This window comes from Macaca thibetana, chromosome 7 (assembly GCF_024542745.1).
Source record: "Macaca thibetana thibetana isolate TM-01 chromosome 7, ASM2454274v1, whole genome shotgun sequence".
Lineage (NCBI taxonomy): Eukaryota > Metazoa > Chordata > Mammalia > Primates > Cercopithecidae > Macaca > Macaca thibetana.
Window position 1 is genome coordinate 125458039 of NC_065584.1, and position 25038 is coordinate 125483076.

Sequence of the window (25038 nt, forward strand, 5' to 3'; positions counted from 1 at the left end):
CCATAGTGGCACAATTCTTCCTGAACTGACCCTGAAGTTTTCATAGCATGTGTCAGAGAAATTAATTTGCCTAATTCAAGGCCAGGGTTGGCTTCAAAGGACTTCAGTTTCTCTCCCCCCAATACAGATAGGTTAGAAGTCAATATAAGATAATTAGGGTATCTCATGACATTTTGCCTTATTCACTGATTTGAATCCCTAGGACTGATCTGAAAGGTAAAAGTTGTATATCTGTGTATGAAATATTCAGAGATACCTAAACTCTTCTTCCTGTCCTCCTAATCATGGTGTAATTACTCCCATTTTCAGGTTTAGCTATGTAAAGAAACTCTACAAACATGGGAGGGGCCAAGTGGGAAAGGAGCAGCCTTTCAGCCAAACGATAAAAGCTTTCTCCTGCTCCCTGCTTGCCAACACATGTTCACAGTAATTAAGAGTTTTCCTCAAGCTACATTTACTTTTCTTGAGAGAAACAGCAGCAGCAGGCATGGTAGCTGGGATTTCTGGCTCCTCTAAAAACAATACTGAAGTAGTACAGATGGGACATGCATGTGTGAGAGAGTGGGGCTGTTCTTGAGAGTGGTGGGCTATAGATATTTGGGGAGATTCAACTGGTAACAAATGAAGAACTTTCAGGTAAACAAATAAATACAATTACAGGCCAAGATAGTTCATCTTTATTGGCTCCTTACACACTGGAAACAGGCTGGGCGCAGTGGCTCAGGCCTGTAATCCTAGCACTTTGGGAGGCTTAGGCAGGGGGATCACATGAGGTCAGGAGTTTGAGCTCAGCCTGGCCAACAAGGTGAAACCCTGTCTCTATTAAAAGTACAAAAATTAGCTGGGTGTGATGGCATGCGCCTGTAATTCCAGCTACTTGGGGGGCTGAGGCACGAGAATTGCTTGAACCTCGGAGGCGAAGGCTGCATTCAACCAAAATTGTGTCACTGCACTCCAGCCAGGGTGACAGAGTAAGGCTCCATCTCAAAAAACCAACAAAAAACCAACAACCAAAAAACAAAAAACAAAACACTGGGAACAAGAGAAGTTAAAAAAGACTTGATGTGCCTCTCTCAGAAATCTAAACTTCCTCTTATTAGGTCTCTTGGTATATACACCTATCATACTAAGAGAACAAGACCAACCATACAACCATGAAAGACCGAAGACTGCCTTCTATGGAAGCACTTGGCTTTAAATGCTTCCTAGAAAAAGTGCATTTCCCTGCATCAACTTAAGCTTCTAAGACCAAGAATACTTTGGAAGAACATGTTGGGTATGTACAAAACCCAAATGCTTTCTGGATAACCAGTATAAACCAAACAAAGTTGATCGTGACAAGGGTTATTAAACTCATATAGCACAGGAGCAGCAGAGAGAAATCTAGGCAGGCAGGAGTCAACAGGATTCATCTTTCTAGGGGTCCCCTGGCAGATTCTGTCTTTTGATAAACTAAATAAAGAACGCAAGCTGATAAAAAATAATGGTAGAAAAATATTAACAAGGAAGATAGAAAAGGCTCCTTCTTCTTTGAATAGAACTGTGAAAATAGGCCGGGCACGGTGGCTCACACCTGTGATCCCAGTACTTTGGGAGGTCAAGGCAGGCAGATCGCTTAAACTCAGGAGTTCGAGAACAGCCTGGGCGACATGACAAAACCTCTTCTTTACGAAAGATTTTAAAAGTAGCCAGGAGTGGTGGTGTGCACCTGTAGTCCCAGCTACTTGGGAGGCTGAGGTGGGAGGATCACTTGAGCCCAGGGGGTCGAGGTTGCAATGAGCTGAAATCATGCCACTTCACTCTAGGCTGGGTGACACAGCGTGACCCTGCCTCAAAAACATTTAAAAAAAAAAAAAAAAAACTGTAAAAACAGTACACTTGTTAAGATGAGTGGATAAACAAGAGAAAAACATAGAAGGGTAAGAAATGTCAACCTCTTAGAGCTTCCTGGCTAACTGAAAGTTGCCTCTTGGAGCAAAAAGAAACAAACTGGGAAGACAGAAATTCATTCTTGGCTCTAACCACAGAACGTGGCCACAGCTGGATTATTTCCCTTCTTCGTAGATCTTTCGTCTGGCTCTGATCAACAGGGATAAAAAAGAGGATGGAAGATGTAGGCAAAGTAAACAACCCCAATGTGCCAATTAAAGCCTTTGCAGCAATGCGTGTCAGCAACGGTAAGAGTGCTCTATTTTGATAAACAGGGTATTAGGAAGGATGCAGACAACTGCTCAAAGTTGAAACCACAATAGAAACTAACCCTAATCTGCAAATAACAGTGGATAAAAGGTGAATAGCAAAGAAGATACAACAGTCACTTTTCAGATGGAACAGACATGTGAATGATAGTCCAAGCGAGGCTGCTTCAGAAAGCAAGAAAACACAACACTGAGAAGGTTCTTGACGCTGAAGTGTTATGTTTCCTTTTGTTATTTGGAGACTGTACTGAGGTGATATGATCAGATCAAATCTCCCCCCATCCTTACCAATCTGACCCCCTCCCATGAAAACCCTCAAAAACCTCAACACAGGTGACAAATGGCTCCCTCGCCCCTGACCCTGCTGTTGCGTGATATATATTCTACCTGACAGATGGCTTATTCCCACCATAGTTTAGAGCCCCTGACTAAATAAAAAGAAGCTATCTACCATAAACTACTCTTAAATCAACAAATGAAAGTGAGTATAAGTGTTGTCTGGGGAAAGCCAGAACCACAAATGCCCACCTTTTAAAATACTAGAATTTATATGTTTCTTAAAGTCCAAATAGTTTAAAACAATTCTTTTTAAGAAATAAATCCCTTAAAAACTGGTTTATTTCTCCTATTACCATCTATTTAATCTCTTCCCTCCTGGAGCACTTACTCGTGGACTGGCCACACACAAAAAAGATGGCAGCTCAGTGAGCAGGCAGCGACGCAGAGAGGAAGCAGCTGATCTCCGCTGATGGACGACCTGGTCTGAGTAGCCACTCACTGCTTTACAGTGGCTGCTGAAAACAAGAGACTGCAAAATAAAAATGCAAATGAGTGCCAATTATAATTATGTTTAATGTAAGCAAAATGAAAAAAAAAGTCACATATTAAACATCTAACTTTAAGAGCTTTCTTCCCTGAAATACTATTAATTCTAATAAACAACCACTAATTAGATCCAAGTATATAATACAGTTGAAGCCTATGTTAATTTCAAAATGTGGTTTTATTAATACACCTTAAACAACTGTCATTTATAAGTCTACCTTTTTCTGGAAGAGATATTGTTAATCAAAAACAGGCACAGCAAAACTTCATTAGACAGAACACTTGTACGGGAATGTCAGGGGAAGTTTGGTTCATCTGTTGTACTGTGGATGCAAACTCATGTCTTGTGTTGAAAACAATGATGACCAACACAATTTCCTTCTAAATTTTTCTCTTTTTTTTGTTTTTTGAGACAGAGTCTTGCTCTGTCACTCAGGCTGGAGCACAGTGGCTGATCTCAGCTCACTGTAACCTCCACCTCCCAGCTTCAAGCTATTCTCAAGCCTCAGCCTCCCAAGTAGCTGGGACTACAGGCATTCATCACCACACCTGGCAAATTTTTGCATTTTTGGTACAGACGGGGTTTCACCATGTTGGCCAGGCTGGTCTTGAACTCCTGACCTCGGGTGATCCACCCGCCTCGACCTCCCAAAGTGCTGGGATTATAGGCGTGAGCCACTGCACCTGGCAATTTCCTTCTAAATTTTTCTTTAAGGCAGTTTAGCATCATTTGTTTTCTTATTAATTTATTCAGAGTAATCAATACAAGTGGTCAATGACAGGAAATCGTATCTCTTTAGTGCCTCTGACAACCATTTAAAATATATTTATTGTCAACTTATGTTGCTCTATCAAAAATGTATTTTAGGCCAGGATCCCCTTTAGGTGGATCACCTGAGGTCAGGAGTTTGAGACTAGCCTGGCCAACATGGTGAAACCCTATCTCTACTAAAAATACAGAAATTAGCCAGCGTGGTGGCAGGTGCCTATAATCCCAGCTACTCAGGAGGCTGAGGCAGGAGAACTGTTTGAACCCAGGAGGTGGAGGCTGCAGTGAGCCGAGATCATGCCATTGCACTCCAGCTGGGTGAAAGAGTGAAATCCCGTCTCAAAAAAAAAAAAAAAAAAAAAAAGGATTTTAACAGACTTCATAACTCATGTTAAAGCGTCAGGTTACAGCTAGTCATATGAAAGATTTTATGTATGAAATGTTCACATACAAATAAGTCCTCAGTGGGACATGGTGTTCTATATCAGAGATGCAGAAATTCCTTCTTCAGTATGTTATACATTTTATCTTTGGATCTGCATTCTTATTTGTTTTACTGATATCTCAGTAAGGCAGGTTGATGACCAAAATAACCATGTAGATGAAGATAACATACAAGGCAGTCTAATTTATACATTGTTATAAGGTCAAGAATACAAATTCCAAGATCAGAACAGCAACCTGGATCCTCCGTAAGAGAATAGTTGTAATACCAGTACCAAATCACTCTGAGGACAATATGTTCAGCTCATATCCTGCTCTTCCACTTATACAGCTTTATTTTCCACAGGGCTTAAATCTCTGTAAGGAAATCTCTTAAGGCTCACAGTTTGAAAGGAGTGATCTCAAGTTGTCTAGTATGACATATGCATTGTTACCTGTTTCCATGAACCAATCAGCATCTTCTAAATAACTGTCACAAACAATTTGAAGACTATAGCTATTTTCCAGGATAGCTTGGCTGTCTTTAGGTGGTTTCTAACTACAGACTACAGAAGTGGCCGGGCGCGGTGGCTCAAGCCTGTAATCCCAGCACTTTGGGAGGCCGAGGCGGGTGAATCACGAGGTCAGGAGATCGAGACCGTCCCTGGTTAACATGGTGAAACCCCGTCTCTACTAAAAATACAAAAAACTAGCCGGGCGTGGTAGCGGGCGCCTGTAGTCCCAGCTACTCGGGAGGCTGAGGCAGGAGAATGGCGTGAACCCAGGAGGCGGAGCTTGCAGTGAGCCGAGATCGCGCCACTGCACCCCAGCCTGGGCAACACAGCGAGACTCCGTCTCAAAAAAAACAAAAAAACAAAAAAACAAAAACAGACTACAGAAATGTTTATAACATTTGACATACTGCTAGGCCCATGTAGCTATGATATGTTTGGCCTTTTCTCTAAATGTTGAGGTCCCTGTCATTACCCAAAGAAGAATTTTAACCTTCTGACAGTCTTTTAATAACATCTATGTTCCCATCTTGATTTTGGGTAGCATCTCCATTGAAGTTCATTATCTCTCTACATGGTTATGCCCATTATCACCTGAATGTCTAACATGAGGATCATTACAAAGATTAGTAGGCTAGGTGTCAGACTGTTCTTCTAATATTGAATAACTAGGAGGAAAACGGTAAAAAGATGTAGCCATGTGTTTTGTTTGTTTCCTGAAAGTGACATCAGCAATAGCCCATCTTGCTCCCTCATTAGGTTGGAGAGATGGCAAGTCTAGCAACTTGCTCATTACGGCCAGCTAAGTAGTAGTCCAGGGCTGCCAGTTGGGACATCCACTGTCAATCAGACCATTCCTGGGCAGATGGCTGAGGTAGCAGCAGTAGCTGACCTAAAGACTTCTGAATTCTTACTAACTTCTGCAGACCAGCAACTAAATAATGTCTCTGTCAGGGATCACATGAAATCATCTTCATTTTGAGTACTCTAAAATGGCAAAATTCAACAGAAACCTGTTTCTTACTTTGTTCCAATAATATAAAGGTAGAAAATAAAAGAATGAACATTTCCTCCAATTATCTTCTCTTCAGCACTGTAGTTATTAGTAAGAAAAGAATACAACTCACCACAGGGAGTTCTTTTAACAAAGCACATTATTTGTTATCACCTTTCTGGAAAAAGTCTGACTAGCAACATTCTATTCCCAAGGGTGGTCATTCCCAAATTAGAACACATTCATTTATTTTTATTTTTGGGACAGAGCCTCTCTCTGTCAACCAGGCTGGAATGCAGTGGCACGATCTCAGCTCACTGCAACCTCCGCCTTCCCAGGTTCAAGCAATCTCCTACCTCAGCCTCCTGAGTAGCTGGGCCTACAGGTGTGCACCACCATGCCTTTAATTTTTGTATTCTTAGTAGCGATGGGGTTTCGCCATGTTGGTCAGGCTGGTCTCAAACTCCTGGCCACAAGTGATCCCCTCTCCTCAGCCTCCCAAAGTGCTGGGATTATAGGCATGAGCCACCATGCCCGGCCAACATTCACTTATTTTATTTCATTTTTTTTGGAGACTGAGTCTCGCTCTGTAGCCCAGAATGGACTGCAGTGGCGTGATCTTATCTCACTGCAACCTCCGCCTCCACGGTTCAAGTAATTCTCCTGCCTTAGCCTACTGAGTAGCTGGGATTACAGGTGTGTGCCACCACACCTGGCTAATTTTTGTATTTTTAGTAGAGACAGGGTTTCACCATGTTGGCCAAGATGGTCTCAAACTCCTGACCTCATGATCTGTCCACCTTGGCCTCTCAAAGTGCTGGAATTACAGGCGTGAGCCACTGCACCCGGCTCATTCACTTATTTTTTATGAGCTGGGTTAAAACAGTATTCTCATTGAAGTTGCTAAGTCAAGGTGATGTATAGCTTTCTGATTCCAGGTTTTAAAAAGTAGTAACAATGTTCAAAATGCTCAACATATAGCCTCAGCTTTAGAGAAACCCTGACTACTCCTAGAATGTTTTACCCAATATATACTTTTCTAGATTCTTTTCTCTTAACATTAGTTCCATCAAATCTGGTTTAGTATATGTGAACCTTGGTACCAACACACTATCCAATTTCCCTTCACGTAGCAACATGAACTGCTAGACATTGCTAGATAATGAAAAATGTATGCCTGACATGGAAGAATACAAAGAATACCTTAAGCAATATTGTGGATAGAAAAGAAAGTTTGTTCATTACTTCTTTAATCTAACTTAGCCATGAAAGAAAGAAGAAAAGACATAGAGAAGGGAAGAGGGAGAAAGAAAGAAGGAAAGGAGGGGAAGGAAAAGAGAGAGGGAAGGAGGGAGGGAAGGAGAGAGGGAGGGGAGGAAGGGGAAGGAAGGAAGGGGAAGGAAGGACGGAAGAAGGGAGGGAGGGAGGAAGAATGCCATACTATGGGGAATCTGACTTGGTTTTCACATGGTCACAGCTCTTGCTATTCTTTTGTCCCTTTCTCATGCTCTTGAATGTCTCATTACCCTGGAAGCACTGGCAGCTGTGTGCGTCTTGCCGCCAAGACTATAATATGCACACAGTAGTGAAGTTAGGCTTTTCTAAAGACTCTTTTCGCACCACACACAAGTCTCAAGTGAAAATAAGCAGGCCAGGATGACAGGCTCCACAGCTGCATACTCCTTGCCACAGCACAGCACAGAAAACACACAGATGTTTTTCCCTCAGACCTAGACTTACTCATTTAATAAAAGGCCATGCTTTGTGCTACATGTTTTGTTTAAAATTAAAAATGCTTATGTTAAAAATTTAGGTCTCCATTACTCAAAATTAGCTTTCTACATCTTTTCTTAAAGAACATGTCAAATTTAGATACAGAGAAAAAAGTTTCACTTTAAATGAAATAGTAGTGTCGATAAATCAGCTCTTAGATTACACTGATTCTACTTTCATGGATACTTTAAGCATCCAAACAAAAAGGGGGAAAATTAATGCAGACAAACACAATAGTTTCCCAGAGTTTTCCATAAGGGGCATCTGTAGCACTTACGATCTTAGGAAATGATGATAGATACAGATACTATAGCTGAAAATTAACATTTAGTGGAAGAGTTTTTGAAAACTTCCTGTTTGGGTGAATCTTCATCAATAGCCTGTCAAAAAAACTCTAAGGATTTAATACAGAATAGTGTTTAAAACTTAACACATGCCACTCTTTTCAAAACAACTCTATATTTAGAACCTTTGTGTATTTTAAATTGCAAAATCTGAAATGTCCCCAATTTTTATAAGTCGCTTGACTCACTAGAGCTGTAGAGTATACAAAACGTTCAACCGGGCGTGGTGGCTCATGCCTGTAATCCCAGCACTCGGTGGCCGAGGAGGGCGGATCATGAGGTCAGGAGTTTGAGACCAGCCTGGCCAACATAATGAAACTCCGTCTCTACTAAAAATACAAAAATTAGCCAGGTGTGGTGGCATGTGTCTATACTTCCAGTTACTCAGGAGGCTGAGGCGGAAGAATCGCTTGAACCCGGGAGGCGGAGGTTGCAGTGAGCCGAGATCATGCCATTGCACTCCAGCCTGGTTGACAGAGACTCTGTCTCAAAAAAAAAAAAAAAAAAAAAAAAACGTTCAACACATACTATGCATAAGTAGACCATTACCATGACAACAGTTTCAATGAGACAGACAGGAGACAGAATCAATACTGGTACTGTACTCTGTGTCTGCCAACCATCATTTTTAATTTTTAACATGACATTTAATTGGAATAGACTCAAATCTGTTCTACCCTAAGAAAGATAACTAAATGGTATATTTATGACAGCCTCTCTTTTTTGTCTTTATTCTTCTAAGCAAAGTAAGATTTTCTTTTCTATCTCTGCTGCCTGAATAAGATTTTTTTTTTTTTTTTGAGACACGATCTCGTTACCCAGGCTGGGGTGCAGTGGTGTGATCATAGCTCACTGTAATCTCAAATTCCTGGACTCAAGTGATCCTCCCACCTCAGCCTCCTTGAGTAGAGAGACAGAGTGAGACACTGTCTCAAAACAAACAAACAAACAAACAAAATCACACTCTTTACTGCAAAACAGTGTAAGAAAATAACTCTGGCCAAGGTACCATAGTGCAGGGAAGGTGTGTGAAAGTTTTGACCCAAATCTATTCCTTCTTGAAATTCTTAACAGCAAAGCAGGGTAGAACACAAGAAAATTAAGTAGAATACAGGGAGCCATGCTAGTTTTTGTTCTACAAACGCAAGAGAAGAAAGTATCTGAAAAGCATTCACATCAATTAAGAGATTTTAAAAAAAACCCAAAACTTTATCCAAAACATCCCTAAGTATCAACTGATCTGTGTCTGTAGCCTAGTTCTTAGTTTGTTGATATTTATGTATCATCCTGAAGCTAATAATACAAAAATGGTACTTCTTTGGATTCTGTAACAAAAAAAATTCATATTTTGTCTTTACCGTAGGGTGGGTGAGGGCAAGGGTTTTAGAGGCACATTATGGGGTTGGGGGAGGTGGGGAGAGGAGAGTTTCTCGCTGTTTGGATTCATTCCTTTCCCTGGGGAGTAAGAGAAGAAGGGGAGGACTGGGTTAGACTGCTGAATATGGCTCAGGTAGTATGTGACCTCACACAGCTTAGTAAGACCAATATGATAACATGTAGCTAAGTGAACACTCATCTGTCTCCACCAGAGGAGAAAAACAAAGCCTTTACCTTGATCTGATGACAGGAAGCTGTATTTAGGAGACAGGCTACAGGAACAGTATATCTCTCTTTATAAAACAAATAAAGGCATAGAAGGAAACAGAATGAAAAATTGTCTGCCTTAAGAGACAAAGCTAAAAATGGGGAAATTAATTCAAAACTAGCGTGTTAGCTCCAAAGGAGCTTTAGTCTAAAATATTATTTGAATTTCGTAAGAGAAAGAATGATGAGACCCCTTCCAACTTTTACATTTCCCCATGTCTCTTCTCAGGTCTGTTGGCTGAAGAATAACCCCAAACTTTTTTTTTTTTTTTTTTTTTTTTTGAGACGGAGTCTCGCTCTGTCACCTAGGCTGGAGTGCAGTGGCCGGATCTCAGCTCACTGCAAGCTCCGCCCCCCGGGTTCACGCCATTCTCCTGCCTCAGCCTCCCGAGTAGCTGGGACTATAGGCGCCCACCACCTCGCCCGGCTAGTTTTTTGTATTTTTTAGTAGAGACGGGGTTTCACCGTGTTAGCCAGGATGGTCTCGATCTCCCGACCTCGTGATCCGCCCGTCTCGGCCTCCCAAAGTGCTGAGATTACAGGCGTGAGCCACCGCGCCCGGCCAACCCCAAACTTTTTAAGACTGATCTGGAACATGGAATTTGGGCTCAACTTGCATATTCTTCCATTAAAACCTTGAAACATAATTTGTCTTCATTGGAGAATGGCTTCTCTTCTGCGTTATGTTTCCAAATAATTAAAGTTACATAATCAGAACTAATGTGGCAAATTAAATGAAAATACAGAGTTTGCAATGAAAAGAAAAAAAAAATGCTCACAAGGAGTTAGAGTTTATGAGTAAAGAATCCCTGCTGAAAATAAAACCTCGTTATTATACTATAGTTACTATTTTTCCCAGCTAACGTTTGCTGTGAAGAAACACGGGTAACAGAGCACAAAGAGAGAGTCCAAAATCCTTTCTAGTTGAAAAACTGGTTGAGAACTAGTACTACAGTCAGAACCCATCTACAGTCTAAGCCAGAATCTCAGAACAGGAAATCCAAAAGAAATTTCATAATGAAATATCTGATACAATGGGATTAGCCTGGAAATAAGGGGCTGTGGTAGTTTTATATGGCCACAAATTCCTTGGCCAGGTGCGATGGCTCACACCTAATCCCAGCACTCTGGGAGGCTGAGGCAGGGGGATCCCTTGAGACCAAAATCCAAAAATTAATTGGGTGTGGTGGCATGTGCCTGTAGTCCTAGCTACTTGAGAGGCTAAGGTGGGAGGATTGCTCGAGCCTGAAGGTGGAGATTGCAGTGAGCCATGACTATACCACTACGCTCTTTCCTGGGTGACAAAGCAAGACTATATCTCTTTAAAAAAAAAAAAAAAAAAAAAGGCCGGGCGCGGTGGCTCACGCCTGTAATCCCAACACTCTGAGAGGCCGAGGCAGGTGGATCACGAGGTCAGGAGCTAAGACCATCCTGATTAACACGATGAAACCCCGTCTCTACTAAAAATACAAAAAATAAGATGGGCATGGTGGCGGGTACCTGTAGTCCTAGCTACTCAGGAGGCTGAGGTAGGAGAATGGCATGAACCCGGGAGGCGGAGGTTGCAGGGAGCCGAGATCGCACCACGGTGCGATCCAGCCTGGCAACAGAGTGCAACTCTCTCTCAAAAAAAAAAAAAGAACCACCTAGCTAAGCTGCTCCAAAGTTCCCAGCCAATGGAAACAGTGTGAGATATCAAGTGTTTATTGTTTTAATCTCTAGGTTTTAAGATAATATGTTATATAAGTACTACTACAGGGGCTAAAATCCATAGTTGAGCTCATTAGCAACCTCTATTGCAAGTTTCTATAGATTCACTTCTCTCTGGTGTTCCTTACTACCCAAAGAATGTCACCTCTAGTTCTCAGATCAAATGCAGGGCAAAAATAACTAAGTGCAATAAGATCAATGAATGATCAGATTACCTATCCTGCCCACTTTCCCTAAACCCCTAGGAGAAGTTAGTGCTCTTCACAAAATTCTATTTAAAATATTAAGAGTAAAATTGTACTTGTAATTTTAGGCTAGAAGACATTCCCTCAGATTAATACATACCATGTTCCAAAGATTAGTACCAATGCACCAATATTGGTATTAATATTAATATTGGTTCATTAACATAATGTGCCATTATTCACTAGGTCATTCAGCAAACACTTATTTAACCTTAAAAGTGCCCAAAATAACCAGACCACAAAGGCAAGATGAATTATATAAAATGTCCAAACATTTAAATTGATTTTAGCCAGGCATGGTGGCTCACGACTGTAGTCCCAGAACTTTGGGAGGCTGAGGCAGGCAGGTTACTTTAGGTCAGGAGTTTGAGATCAGTCTAGCCCACATGGCAAAACCCCACCTCTCTACTAAAAATACAAAAATTAGCCAGGTGTGGTGGCAGGAGCCTGTAATCCCAGCTACTCGGGAGGCTGAGGCAAGAGAATCGCTTAAACCTGGGAGGTGGAGGTTGCAGTGAGCTGAGGTCACTCCGCTGCACTCCAGCCTGGGTGACAGAGCAAGACTGTCTCAAAAAAAAAAACAAACCTAAAAATAGATTGATTTCTACCTTGAAGAAAAAAGAACAAAAAAGAGAGAGAAAGAGAACCACTTAATAGGACTTTTTTTTTTTTTTTTTTTTTTTTTTTAATGTTAAGCTTAAGGCCGGGAACAGTGGCTCAAGCCTATAATCCCAGCACTCTGGGAAGCTCAGGCAGGCAAAACTGCCTGAGGTCAGGAGTTCGAGACCAGCCTGGCTAACATGGTGAAACCCCATCTCTACTAAAAATACAAAAATTAGCTGGGCGTGGTGGCACAAGTCTGTAGTCTCAACTACTTGGGAGGCTGAGGCAGGAGAATAGTTTGAACCCAGGAGGCAGAGGTTGCAGTGAGCCAATATTGTGCCACCGCACTCCAGCCTGGGCAACGGAGCAAGACTCCATCTCAAAAAAATAAAATAAAATAAAATAAAAAAATGTTAAGCTTAGTGTTAGTTGTTCTGGACATTGTAAAACACTCTTTGTGGCAGAGAAGTATCTTTCTGTTAATCATACAGCCTGCCAGTATTCACAAGAGTTTTTCATCCTATTAAAAAATATAGTTGGGCCAGGTGCGGTGGCTCACGCCTATAATCCCAGTACTTTGCAAGGCCGAGGCGAGAGGATCACTCGAGACCAGGAGTTCAAGACCAGCCTGGCCCACGTGGCGAAACCCCCCTTCTACTAAAAATACAAAAAATAGCCCGGACTGGTGGTGCATGCCTGTAGTCCCAGCTACTTGGGAGGCCGAGGCAGGAGAATCACTTGTACCTAGGAGGCAGAGGATGCAGTAAGCCAAGGTTGTGCCACTGTACTCTAGCCTGGGTGACAGAGTAAGACTCCGTCTCAAAAAAAAAGTATAGTTAACCTACTTGTGCACCCCCACAAAATGTCTCTGTTGCACGTTCAATTGCCCTCTTTACTGTCTTCCTCTTCCCCTTTTTTTTTTTTTTTTTTGGCGATGGAGTCTTGCTTTGTTGCCCAGGCTGGAATGCAGTGGCATGATCTCAGCTCACCGCAAACTTTGTCTCCCGTTTTCAAGTGATTCTCCTGTAGCTGGGATTACAGGTACAGGCCACTACGCCTGGCTAGTTTTTTTTATATTTAGTAGACAGGGTTTCGCCATGTTTGCCAGGCTGGTCTCCAACTCCTGACCTCAGGTGATCCGCCCACCTCGGCCTCTCAAAGTGCTGGGATTACAGGCGTGAGCTACTGCACCCGACCTCTTCTTTCCTTTTCATTGTGAAATCTGCAAGGCTCTTTTCTCTTAAAAAAAAAAAAAAAAGTAGCCGGGCGCGGTGGCTCAAGCCTGTAATCCCAGCACTTTGGGAGGCCGAGACGGGCGGATCACAAGGTCAGGAGATCGAGACCATCCTGGCGAACCCGGTGAAACCCCATCTCTACTAAAAAATACAAAAAACTACCCGGGCGAGGTGGCGGGCGCCTGTAGTCCCAGCTACTCGGGAGGCTGAGGCAGGAGAATGGCGTGAACCCGGGAGGCGGAGCTTGCAGTGAGCTGAGATCCGGCCACTGCACTCCAGCCTGGGTGACAGAGCAAGACCCCGTCCCAAAAAAAAAAAAAAAAAAGTCAACTTTCACTTAAACCAAACTCCCCTCCTGAAATACCTTACTTTTTCTTTTTAACTGTCACGCTTCAATACTCATTATCTACCCCTCCTAACCAGGATCTTTCTCCCTATAAATCCTTACAACTGGGGTTCTGCCTTCTCTTTTCTATCTGTACTCACAAAGAGTTCTTAATCTCACTCTTTCATTTTTGCTTTAAACTTGATATGGAACTTAAGATTCCCTCTGGATCCTCTCTTGAACTCTGGCTTTTCGAAGTAATTTTCCCATCTCCAGTGCCCATCCATATCCAAACCGATCAAAGTCCCTTGATCCCTTTTCTATAATCTTTCTGTTACAACCATTGCTATCGGGTCTTTAGTACCTGACACTTCAAACTTTTGTTTAAGATCTTCCTTAACATGGATTGCTGCCTCCATTCTTCCTAATATCACACTCTGAGGTTAATTTTCATAAAATACAAATAACAAAGATCCCCAACTGGTTTGATATAATGACACTGGTGATTTAGCAGCCTTACTTGAACTCGCTACCAGAATACTCCTTCTCATGGCTTCACAGCGGCTACCAACACTTTGACCCCAGGAATACAACTGTTAGTATTTGTTGAAGAAAGTAAGACAAATAGGGCTGGGACAACAGGCTTATTATCTAAACCCACATAGGCTGGCATTCAAAGACTTTCCAAACTTACCCTTCTAGACTGTTCTGTCATTACTGTCCTTTATTTTGGCTCAAATCCTTAACTTGGAATTATGTTCCGCCTATCCAAATCTCTACCACTCAAAATCTAACTTTTTCAAAATTAGAGACACAGTCTCACTATGTTGTCCAGGCTGTTCTTGCCTCCTGGCTCCAAGCAATCCTCCCACCTCAGCCTCCTAAAGTACTGGGATTAAAGGCACGAGCCAACACCACACCCAGCCTACATGCAACTTCACAATACTATTTCTATCAAGTAATCTTCTCCCATTCTGAACTCTACCACTAATCAGGCAGTTAATTGTGTAGTATTTAAAGTCTTATCTTGGACCACATTAAGTGTGTGTGTGTTTTTTAAAGCGTGAGTGTATATTTTCAATACGTGCACGAGTGACTCTTCCAAATACAGCACAGGGATAATGATTGTGAACACACTTTGCCTACTGTGGTATGCAATAATACGTTTGTAAACAACATTAATTACATGTTTCTCCTTGCTGGACTGGACTAACACTGGGAAGAGGCTGTTCTGAAGGTAGCCTAGAGCAATGAAAAAAGCAGCACCAGACAATTCCCAAAGATCACATTCTACACTGGATATTCATTCAATCGATAAGCACTTACGATATACCAATCAATGCCCCCCATGGACCTTTGAGGTCAAATAATTTAAAATAGTTTGAAAAACAATGTATAGCATGTAAAACACAGGAATATCTTCTATAGTAAACACTGAGTCTCCCCTCTACCACCATTCCCTATTCAAATAAAATGTTCCCATCAGTGGTTTCCAAAGTAGGCACACGCAAACTTCACAACGTAAATATTAATATGTTAGTACATGTACACAATTTAAAACAAAATAGCATACAGACATTGGAGAAACAGATTAAGAATGTTGTTATTACAGGGGTACATAATCAAAACATTTGGGGACTTCTGACCTATACTACCTAGACTGCTAAAAAGAGGTGAGATTAAAGATTTAGCTGAGCACATGGGCTCACAACTGTAAACCCAGCACCTTGGGAGGCCAAGGTGGAAGAACTGCTTAAGCCTAGGAGTTCAAGACTAGCCTGGATACAACATAGTGAGACCCTGCTGCTACCAAAAAAAAGGAAAAAGGATATGATAAAATAAGATTTATATGCCAATTCTAAAATTTACATGAATACACAAAGGGCTAAGAACAGCCAACACAATACAGAAGAAATGCAAAGTCAGAGGACCTGTGCACCAGTTATCAAGACTTACTGTGAAGCTGTACTTATTAAGATAGAGTAGCACTGGTTCAAGGATAGTCAAATGGGTTCATAGAAGAGAACAGAGTTCAGAAACTGACCAACACATATATGGACACCTGCTTGACAAGTGATGCTACAGTCCAGTAAGAATGGTCTTTTCAACAGATGGGATATGGAGAGAAACAGAATTATCTTCACGAATTTGTTGGAGGCAAAGAATTCTTCAGCAGGACACAAAAATTATTAACTATTCGTCAGAAGACAACACTGAGGCTGGGTGCAATAGGTCACGCTTAAGTTCCAGGGCTTTGGGAGGCTGAGGCTGGAGAATTGTTTGAGGCCAGAGTTCAAGGCCAGCCTGAACAACACAGTAAACCTAACCCTAACCTAACTCTAATCCTGAGCTATGACTGCATCAGTGTACTCCAGCCTGGGAAATAGAACAAGCCAGACCCTGTTTCAAAAAAAAGGGTGGGCAGGGGAGGGTACCACTGAAAATGAGAAAGTTACAGAGAAGAAGATATTTATAATACACAAAGAACTACAAATCATAAGAAAAATACAGTCAGCCCAATAGAAAAATAAGCAAGAGTTTTGAACAAACATTTCATAAAGGCAATTATCCAAATGGCCAATAAACACCAGAAAAGGTATTCAATATCATTTTCACAAGAGAAATTTAACTAAAGACACAATAAGACACCACTACCCAACAAAGTTTAAATGAAGAGACAGACAATACCACATTCTTGCAAAGACGTAGAGCGCCTCACTCTGTCACCCTCAGAGGCCCAGAGTGCAGTGGTGAGATCACTGTTTATTTTAGCCTCAACCTCCTGGGCTCAGGCGAACCTCCCACCTCAGCCTCCCAAGTAGGTGGAACTACAGGTACATGGCATCAGGTTTGGTTAATTTTTGTATTCTTTTGGTAGAGACGGGGTTTTGTCATGTTGGCCTGGCTGGTCTCTAACTCCTGGGCTCAAGCGATCATCCCGCCTCAGCCTCCCAAAGTGCTGGAATTATGGAATTACAGGCATGAGCCACCATGCCTAGCCTCTACATTGTTGTTAATTGTTACATCTGGAGCTCCTAGTTCTTTTTTTTTTTTTTTTTTTGAGACGGAGTTTTGCTCCTGTTCCGCAGGCTGGAGTGCAATGGCACGATCTTGACTCATTGCAACCTCCACCTCCCCGGTTCAAGTGATTCTCCTGCCTCATCCTCCCTAGTAGCTGGGATTACAGGCGCCCACCACCATGCCTGGCTAATTTTTGTATTTTTTTTTTAGTAGAGATGGGGTTTCACTATGTTGGCCAGGCTGGTCTTGAACTGCTGACCTCAGGTGATCCACCTGCTTCGGCCTCCCAAAGTACTGGGATTAACAGGCATGAGCCACCACACCCAGCTGGCTTCTGGTTCTATATTCAGAACCTAGGCTAACCTTTAAGAGTGGGTAATATCTAATGATCATTTTGCTTGGCTGAAAAACAAAGATTTCCTTTTTGAGTTTTTTTTTTTTTTTTTTTTGAGACAGGGTCCCGCTCTGTCACCGAGGCTGGAGTACAGTGGTATAATCAGGGTTCGCTGCAGCCTTGACATCCTGGGTTCAAGGGATTCTCCTGCCTCAGACTACTGAGTAGCTAGGACTACAGGCACCCACCACCATGCTTGGCTAATTTTTATTTTTTTTTATTTATTTTTTTTTTTTTTGAGACAGAGTCTTGCTCTCTCGCCCAGGCTGGAGTGCAGCTGCATGATCTCGGCTCACTGCAACCTCTGCCTCCGTGTTCAAGAGATTCTCCTGCCTCAGGCTCCTGAGTAGCTGAGATTACAGGCACATGCCACCACACCCAGCTAATTTTTTTTGTATTTTTATTTTTTTTTGAGAAGGAGTCTTGCTCTGTCACCCAGGCTGGAGTGCAGTGGTGTGATCTCTGCTAACTGTAACCTCAGCCTCCCATGTTTAAGCATTTCTCGTGCCTCAGCCTCCCAAGTAGCTGGGATTACAGGCACGTGCCACCATACCCAGCTAATTTTTGTATTTTTAGTAGATGCGGTGGTTTCACTACTTTGGCCAGGCTGGTCTTGAACTCCTGCCTCAGCCTCAAAAAGTGCTGGGATTACAGGTGTGAGCCACTACACCCGGCTGACAGTCTTATCATTAATTATGAGAACAATAAGCTCTAGCAAAATACACTACTTGGTTGGTATTTCAATATACATACATATGTTGGAGATAAGGATGATGAGACTGAAAGCAGAACAGTGTCTCCACACATATATGATAAGCTTTCAGTTCCCCGTGGCCCATTAGCTCATTAATTCAGTATATACTCTAAACCACTACAAGAGCAAATGTCTATCCACAACATGGGATAAAATTAAAATGAGTAAATATAAGTGAATCTTTCAATTGGGTAAACATATTTTATGACCAGTTTCCCATAAAGCATACTACCCACATCTGCCTTTCTCAGGCAATTCTAACTGACATAAGGACCTCACTAAGCAGACGCTCTGGAACATACTATAATATTTTCAGAAAACAGAGAATACAAATGAATGATGCATATCTCTAGTGTTAAGAAAAATGCAGGTGTCTACATAACAGGGAACAACAATCTCTTGGAAGAATGGTGCTTTTTGTATAAAAAGCAGAATTGATAAAAATGTATTACAGTAGTAACATATATTACCAAATTTAGGGGTTGAGAGAAGGAATTAATCTTTTACAGAAGGTTAAGCAACTCTTCAGACATACCAGTGTTCCCAGTAGACGTACTAGGAATATTTCACCAGCAGGAAATCACCCTGCCACCACTGACTGCATTATTCCAAAAAGGCTGGAATCCAGTTACATTAATTTGCATTACTGACTCCCTCTCCAAAGTCCAAAAATTACATGGAGCAATGCTTAAGAAACCAACTGGGAAAACAGAAGAGAAGGAAATCATGTGAGCTTTTCAGTGTACAGGGTACAAATACTGGACGACCTAGCCAAAGAATGTCCTTCATTCCACAACAGTAACTGTCAAACTACCCCATAACATTTTCTATAGAATACAAGGAAAATGACCTAGTTTCTAAACTTCAATCTAGCTGAAGGACTTTAACAAACGAACTGTCACTCCTCTTCTCAAAACTCTCTAGTATTACTCATTTCACTCAGAATAAATTCCAAACCCTTGGCAATTCTTATGAGGTTGCATATGATCTGGACCTACATCTATAACTTCAGTTCCTGTCACCTTATTTCACCTTCTTTGTCACCTACTATTCTGTAAGGGCCAAGAATTGTATGAAACTGTACACATCATCATTACTTTCCATGGAAATACAATTTAAGATTACAATGAGATGCCACTACATAATAATTAATATTTAAATATAATACTCAAAATAATTACTTAAAATAATTATAACTGTAAGGAATGATTATTCATAAGGAGTCACACAACAAAACAAAACAAAACAGATTGCCATTCCCAGGTGTAGTGGAGAATGCTGAATAACATACCGTAGGTGCAAATGTAAATTTATAAAACCATTTTGGAAAAACGTTTGGCAAAAGCTACTAAACCTAAACAGAGTTATACTTGACAGTATAGCAATTCCATTCCTGGATGTAAACACCAAAGAAAGTAATGTTTGCATTCATCAAATAACATGTACACAAATGTGCATAGGGGTTTCATTCATAATAACCTAGAACTGGAAACAACCAAACTATCTACCACAGTAGAACAGACTAATAAATTGTAGTCCATTCAGACAATGTAATACTTCATAGCCATAAAAAAATAATGCTATATATGACATGGACAAAACTCGTAAATAATACTGAGTGAAAAATCCCAGTTACAAAAGTGTACATACAAGATAATTCCATTTATATAAAGTTCCAAAACAAGCAAAAATAATCTATGGTGACAGAAGTAGAATGGCAATTACCTTTAATTGTTGGTTTGTCTTTTCTAAACTAGAGGTATTAAACAGAAAGGAGCATGAGGGAGTTGGAAGTGTTCTATATATTAACCTAGATGGTTGTTACACAAGAGTATACACATATATAAATTCACAGAGCTGTACACTTAAGATCTGTGTACTTCACAGTAATGTAAAAAATAAACATTTTGAAAATATAAATGCACTCAAAAATATATATACAAAGTGTAAATTAAGTTAGAACTCAATACGCTGCACCACCCACTCCTCTGGGAACTTTTTGGTTCTGTCAGGCCTTCATTTACTTTACTATTATTTTTACTGATTCAAGGAAAAAGAAAGAAGATACTAAGGAGGTAATGTACGCTCAAATAAGTGCTTACCTTTAACAAAGGGCAGCTGCAAAGGTTTGGAAAGGAGAGTGGAAAATTAACCCCAAGAAGGAAATCCTTGTTTCTCAGGTATCTCTGATGGCTCTCCCCTTCTGGCTCTCCCCAGGAGCGTAGCTGATAGAGCCTGTAGGAGGCTTTCAGAGACAGGAAAAGAGCTAACCATCTGAAACAAACCACAGCAGACACACTTATTCAGTGCTCCATGGAGGTTTGAGGGTCGTTCATAGCAGCAAGGAATGATCCAAGGATTGCCTCTCATTAACATAACTCTTTTGTAAATCTTTATCATTTTAGAAACAGTTCTTTCCTACTTTCCTACTTTCAGATAAATTCTTTCACATTACATGGTTTGCTACCATGAAAACTAAAATCCTCCGCAAAGCTCCTATCAATATTAAAAAAAATTTGCCAGGTGCAGTGGCTCATGCCTGTAATTCAAACACTTTGGGAGGCCAAGGCAGGTGGATTATCTCAGGTCAGGAGTTTGAGACCAGGCTGACCAACATGGCAAAACCCGGTCTCCACTTTAAAAAAAAAAAAAAAAAAAAAAAAAAAAAAAAATTAGCTGGGCATGGTGGTGCGTGCCTGTAATCCCAGCTACTTGGGAGGCTGAGGCATGAGAATCGCTTGAACCCGAGAGGAGGAGATTGTAGTGAGCTGAGATCGCCCCATTGCACTCCGGCCTGGGCAACAGAGCAAGACTCTGTCTCAAACAAACAAAAACAAACAAACAAAAACAAATTCACCTTGGCCGAGTGTGGTGGCTCACGCCTTTAATCCCAGCATTTTGGGAGAATGAGACAGGTAGATCAATTGAGGCCAGGAATTTGGGAACAGCCTGGCCAACATGGTGAAACCTCACCTCTACAAAAGTAGAGGTGGTGCAGCTACTTGGGAGGCTGAAGCAGGAGAATCACTTGAACCTCAGAGGTAAAAGTTTCGGTGAGCCGAGATCGCGCCACTGCACTCCAGCCTGGGTAACACAGTGAGATCCTGTCTCCAAAATGAAAGAAAAGAAAAAGAAAAAAGAAACATTCACCTCTAGCACAAAAAGTCGTATCATAAAAATGTCTTCAGCCAGGCACAGTGGCTCAGGTCTGTAATCCCAGCACTTTGGCGGGCCGAAGTGGGTGGATCAACTGAGGTCAGGAGTTCGAGACTGGCCTGGCCAACATGGCAAAACACCATCTCTACTAAGAATACAAAAATTAGCCAGGCATGGTTGTGCACACCTATAATCCCAGCTACTTGGGAGGCTGAGGCAGGAGAGTAACTTGAACCCAGGAAGTGGAGGTTGCAGTGAGCCAAAATTGAGTCACTGCACTCCAGCCTAGGCAACTGAGCGAGACTTCGTCTCCAAAAAAGAAAAAAAAAAACCTTCATATTAAGGAGATAACCATTTCTAATTACATAAATCAAAAGTAATAAAATCAGTGAGAACCATTATACCAAAGAACAGAGAATTAAACTTCCCATAACACTTGAGGCAGGCTATGCTGCAATCACCACTAACTAAATGAATCACCAGCTTCCATTCGCCCTGTAGAAATAAGTAAAACAAGACTTACTAGAAATTACGGGAGAAAAGCCTAAACAGTTTATATTTAAGGGGTGTGTGTGTGTGTGTGTATACATATGTGTGTGGTGTGTGGTGTGTGGTGTGTGGGGGTGTGTGTGTGTGTGTATTCTCATTCTGTTGCCTGGGCTGGGGTGCTGTGGCATGATTTAGGCTCACCGCAACCTCCGCTTCCTGGGTTCAAGCGATTCTCCCCCCTCACCCTCCTGAGTAGCTAGAACAGGCCATTGGCACCATGACTGGCTAATTTTTGTATTTTTATTACAGACAGGGTTTCACCATGTTGGCCAGGCTGCTCTCAAACTCCTGACCTCAGGTGATCCACCTGCCTCAGCCTCCCATAGTGCTGGATTACAGGCATGACCACTGCGCCTGGCCTATTTAAGGTATATTATGAAGCATCATACAATTATTAAATGAGCAAAAGAAAGGTACAATTCACTTATGAATAACAAATTAGTCTGTTTGTTTGTTTTGCTTTGTTCTGAAATGGAGTCTCGCTCTGTTGTCCAGGCTGGAGTGCAGTGGAGCGATCTTGACTCACTGCAACCTTCGCCTCCCGGGTTCAAGCAATTCTCTTGCCTCAGCCTCCCGAGTAGCTGGGACTACAAGGGTGTACGACCACACCCAGCTAATTTTTGTATTTTTGGTAGAGATGGGGTTTCACCATGTTAGCCAGGCTAGTCTTGAACTCCTGACCTTAAGTGATCCACCCGCCTTGGCCCCCCAAAGTGCTGGGATTACAAGTGTGAGCCACTGCACCTGGGCCTGGCAAACAAACTTTATTCTTTTTTTTTTATACGGAATTTTGCTCTTGTTGCCTCAACTGATCCTGGCTGGCCTCAACTGATCCAGGCTGGAGTGCAATGGTACAATCTCAGCTCACGGCAACCTCTACCTCCCAGGTTCAAGTAATTCTCCTGCCTCAGCCTCCTGAGTAGCTGGGATTACAGATATGCACCACCATGTCCAGTTAATTTTGTATTTTTTAGAGATGGGGTTTCTCCATGTTGGTCAGGCTGGTCTCGAACTGCCAACCTCGGGTGATCCAACCACCTCGGTCTCCCAAAGTGCTGGGATTACAGGCATGAGCCACCGTGCCTGGCCTACAAACTTCATTCTTAACAAAAGAAAATTAACGACAAGTTCCCTAAGATGATTTAATATTAAATATTTAATTCCACAGTATTCAATATCTGTCCCATTTATTCCTAACTGCTCTCTTATCAAACAATAAGCAAACCTCTCACCTGGCCAAAAGTCCCTGAAGCATAAGGTTTGCCATTTCTGCCGGAGATATATCAATAAAGCGAAGGAAAGAGAAACAGCTTTCTTCATTAATACCTGAAATAGAAAAGACAATTTGAAACCCAACAGCAAACCAAGAGACGATGCTCAGTTAAAGCCTGCTCAACTGCTGAGTTCTGACTTAAGAACAAAACACTATTCTAAAGGTTCTGATCTAGCCACTTTGGTGGAAGTTAGGGTGCCACACCTTTATACTACAATTATAGATAAGGGAGGCAGGCCTATGAGATACGGCATATATGGACCAGACTAGAGATGGCTCCTATGTTACCTTTGGGATTTTTGGATGCTTGCCTAAATGGCTTCTCTTTGTCCAACGCCAGGAAAAAGATAAGGACAGGACAGAGGTCAAAGGTCCTGAACCTTGGCCTTAATATTTTGGACAATGCGCAAAGTTGAGTAGCTTCTTTTCCTTAGGCTAAGACGGATGGAAGTCTCATTAATGAGAGACTCCAGCACTGACTTTGTCAAGTTTCAAGGGCAAGAAATTCTTGAAAGGCAGGTATAAAATAAAGACAGAAAGTCAATAATACTATTTTCTACTTCTTCCTCTCATAGCTACAAATCAGAGAGCCTATAAAGATAACTAATTTCCTTAATTAAATCTTACCAAGATTTTATAAATAAAGGCCTACCATATAGGCAAAACTAATACTCGTTCTAAATCAGTCTCTCAGCAAAACAAAGAGCATCCTGGTAAAACCCTGACAAACCTCCTTTCTCAAAGATCAAAACACCTACCTTTTCTATGAAAGAGAGACTGTTGGATATAGTCTGGTGCAAATGGAGAAAGAACCCTTAACCACCTGCAAAGTAAGTAAATAAAATAAAGCCAAACCCAAATATAAATAATGGAAAGTTAACTAGACTAGAGGCTCCATACCAAGTAAAACCTTTTAGTTTTGGAATTATTTTCACTTTTAAGAAGTTTCTTGCAACATTACCAAGCAAAAATCATAGCATACATGTCAAAAAATACAAAGTATTTAACGACAGTGTAAGAAGATAATACAAGTTAAAAGTAGTCTCAATTTATTTCAGAGAATCACAATTCTAGTGCCCTAAGGCATCGTATACTATATTAAACAAAAAAGCAATATAGCTCTGGCCTGTTTCCCCCTGCTCAAGTTAAATATTAACCTGGAGCTACAAATAACTCATAAAGTAAAATCCAAGAAATGTGTTTCAATTTCAGTTTCATTAAACTAAATACTGGTGATGAGTTTCTCTACAAAAGAGCTTTCTAAATCCATGGTTCTCAAATGTTGATATGCAGAAAAAAACCCTGGGAACTTGTTTAAAAATTCAAAAGCCAGGGCCATAATAACTCACAGATGTGGAATGGACCACACATCTATTTTCCGAATGGAAGTCGTCTCTAGTGTATCACCTTAACAACCACTTTAAACTTTATTAAATTTATCATTGCCGACTCTGAGAAAAAGGTAAATATGATTAACTTACAATACAATCAGTTCACCCACAAGTATAATTCCAAATGTAAAGTAAGTCATCACAAACCAATTTCAGCAATGGGGCATAGATATGCATGCTGGCTGCAACTATATTATTTACAAATCCGTGCACATTCCTGATTCAAAGAAGAACCAGAAGTGACTAGTGCCTTTAAGGCTACCTAGTTGAAGATTTAACAGTGCTCAAATTCCTTCCATAAGATCCCTCAACAAATAGTTGTCCACCCTTTACTTAAATGCCTCATTGTTGGAGATCTCATATACTCTCCATTATATTTATCTGCTAAGCAATAAAACTGTAAATTATAAAACACTAAGAGCGAACAGATAGTAATACTTCCCTACCTGTCTCGTGAATGATTGAAGACCCTGATCTGTCCATGACGGTAGATAAACTTTGAAATGTGGTATGGCTTTAGGGAAATATGAAATGGAGACCAAGTTTCTTGTCGTTCAAATAACTCTGGGTGATTACACACCTAAAAGGAAGGTAAATGGTAAGACAATATTACCACATGCAGACATCTTTATACGTAATGATAGGGGATCCCAAATCCCAAATGTTTACCTTTGGGAATGGATACTTTCCCATTTTCATCTCATTAACAGCCTTTGTTTATCTGACATCAAGGATAGACTGTTTTTCTTGAAGTGGGTTATAAAGACAACTTCAAGGCCAGGCGCAGTGGCTCACCCAGCACTTCGAGAGGCCGAGGTGGGTGGATCACTTGAGGCCAAGAGTTTGAGACCAACATGGGGAAGCCTCATCTCTACTAAAAATACAAAAATTAGCCAGGCA

At 41.3% G+C, this 25038-nt stretch overlaps 1 protein-coding gene across 2 annotated transcripts in view; it reads right to left on the bottom strand.

Annotated features, from left to right (window-relative positions):
* INO80 (INO80 complex ATPase subunit) overlaps positions 1–25038 on the bottom strand; it is a 137815-nt gene that overhangs the window by 46684 nt on the left and 66093 nt on the right. For both annotated transcript variants that reach the window (XM_050799374.1, XM_050799375.1), the window contains 5 exons: positions 24585–24718; positions 23506–23570; positions 22707–22800; positions 19872–20043; positions 2866–3006 (listed from right to left, as the gene is read on the bottom strand). In XM_050799374.1, the coding sequence (XP_050655331.1) occupies positions 2866–3006; positions 19872–20043; positions 22707–22800; positions 23506–23570; positions 24585–24718 (606 nt within the window). The remainder of the gene's footprint in view (positions 1–2865; positions 3007–19871; positions 20044–22706; positions 22801–23505; positions 23571–24584; positions 24719–25038) is intronic.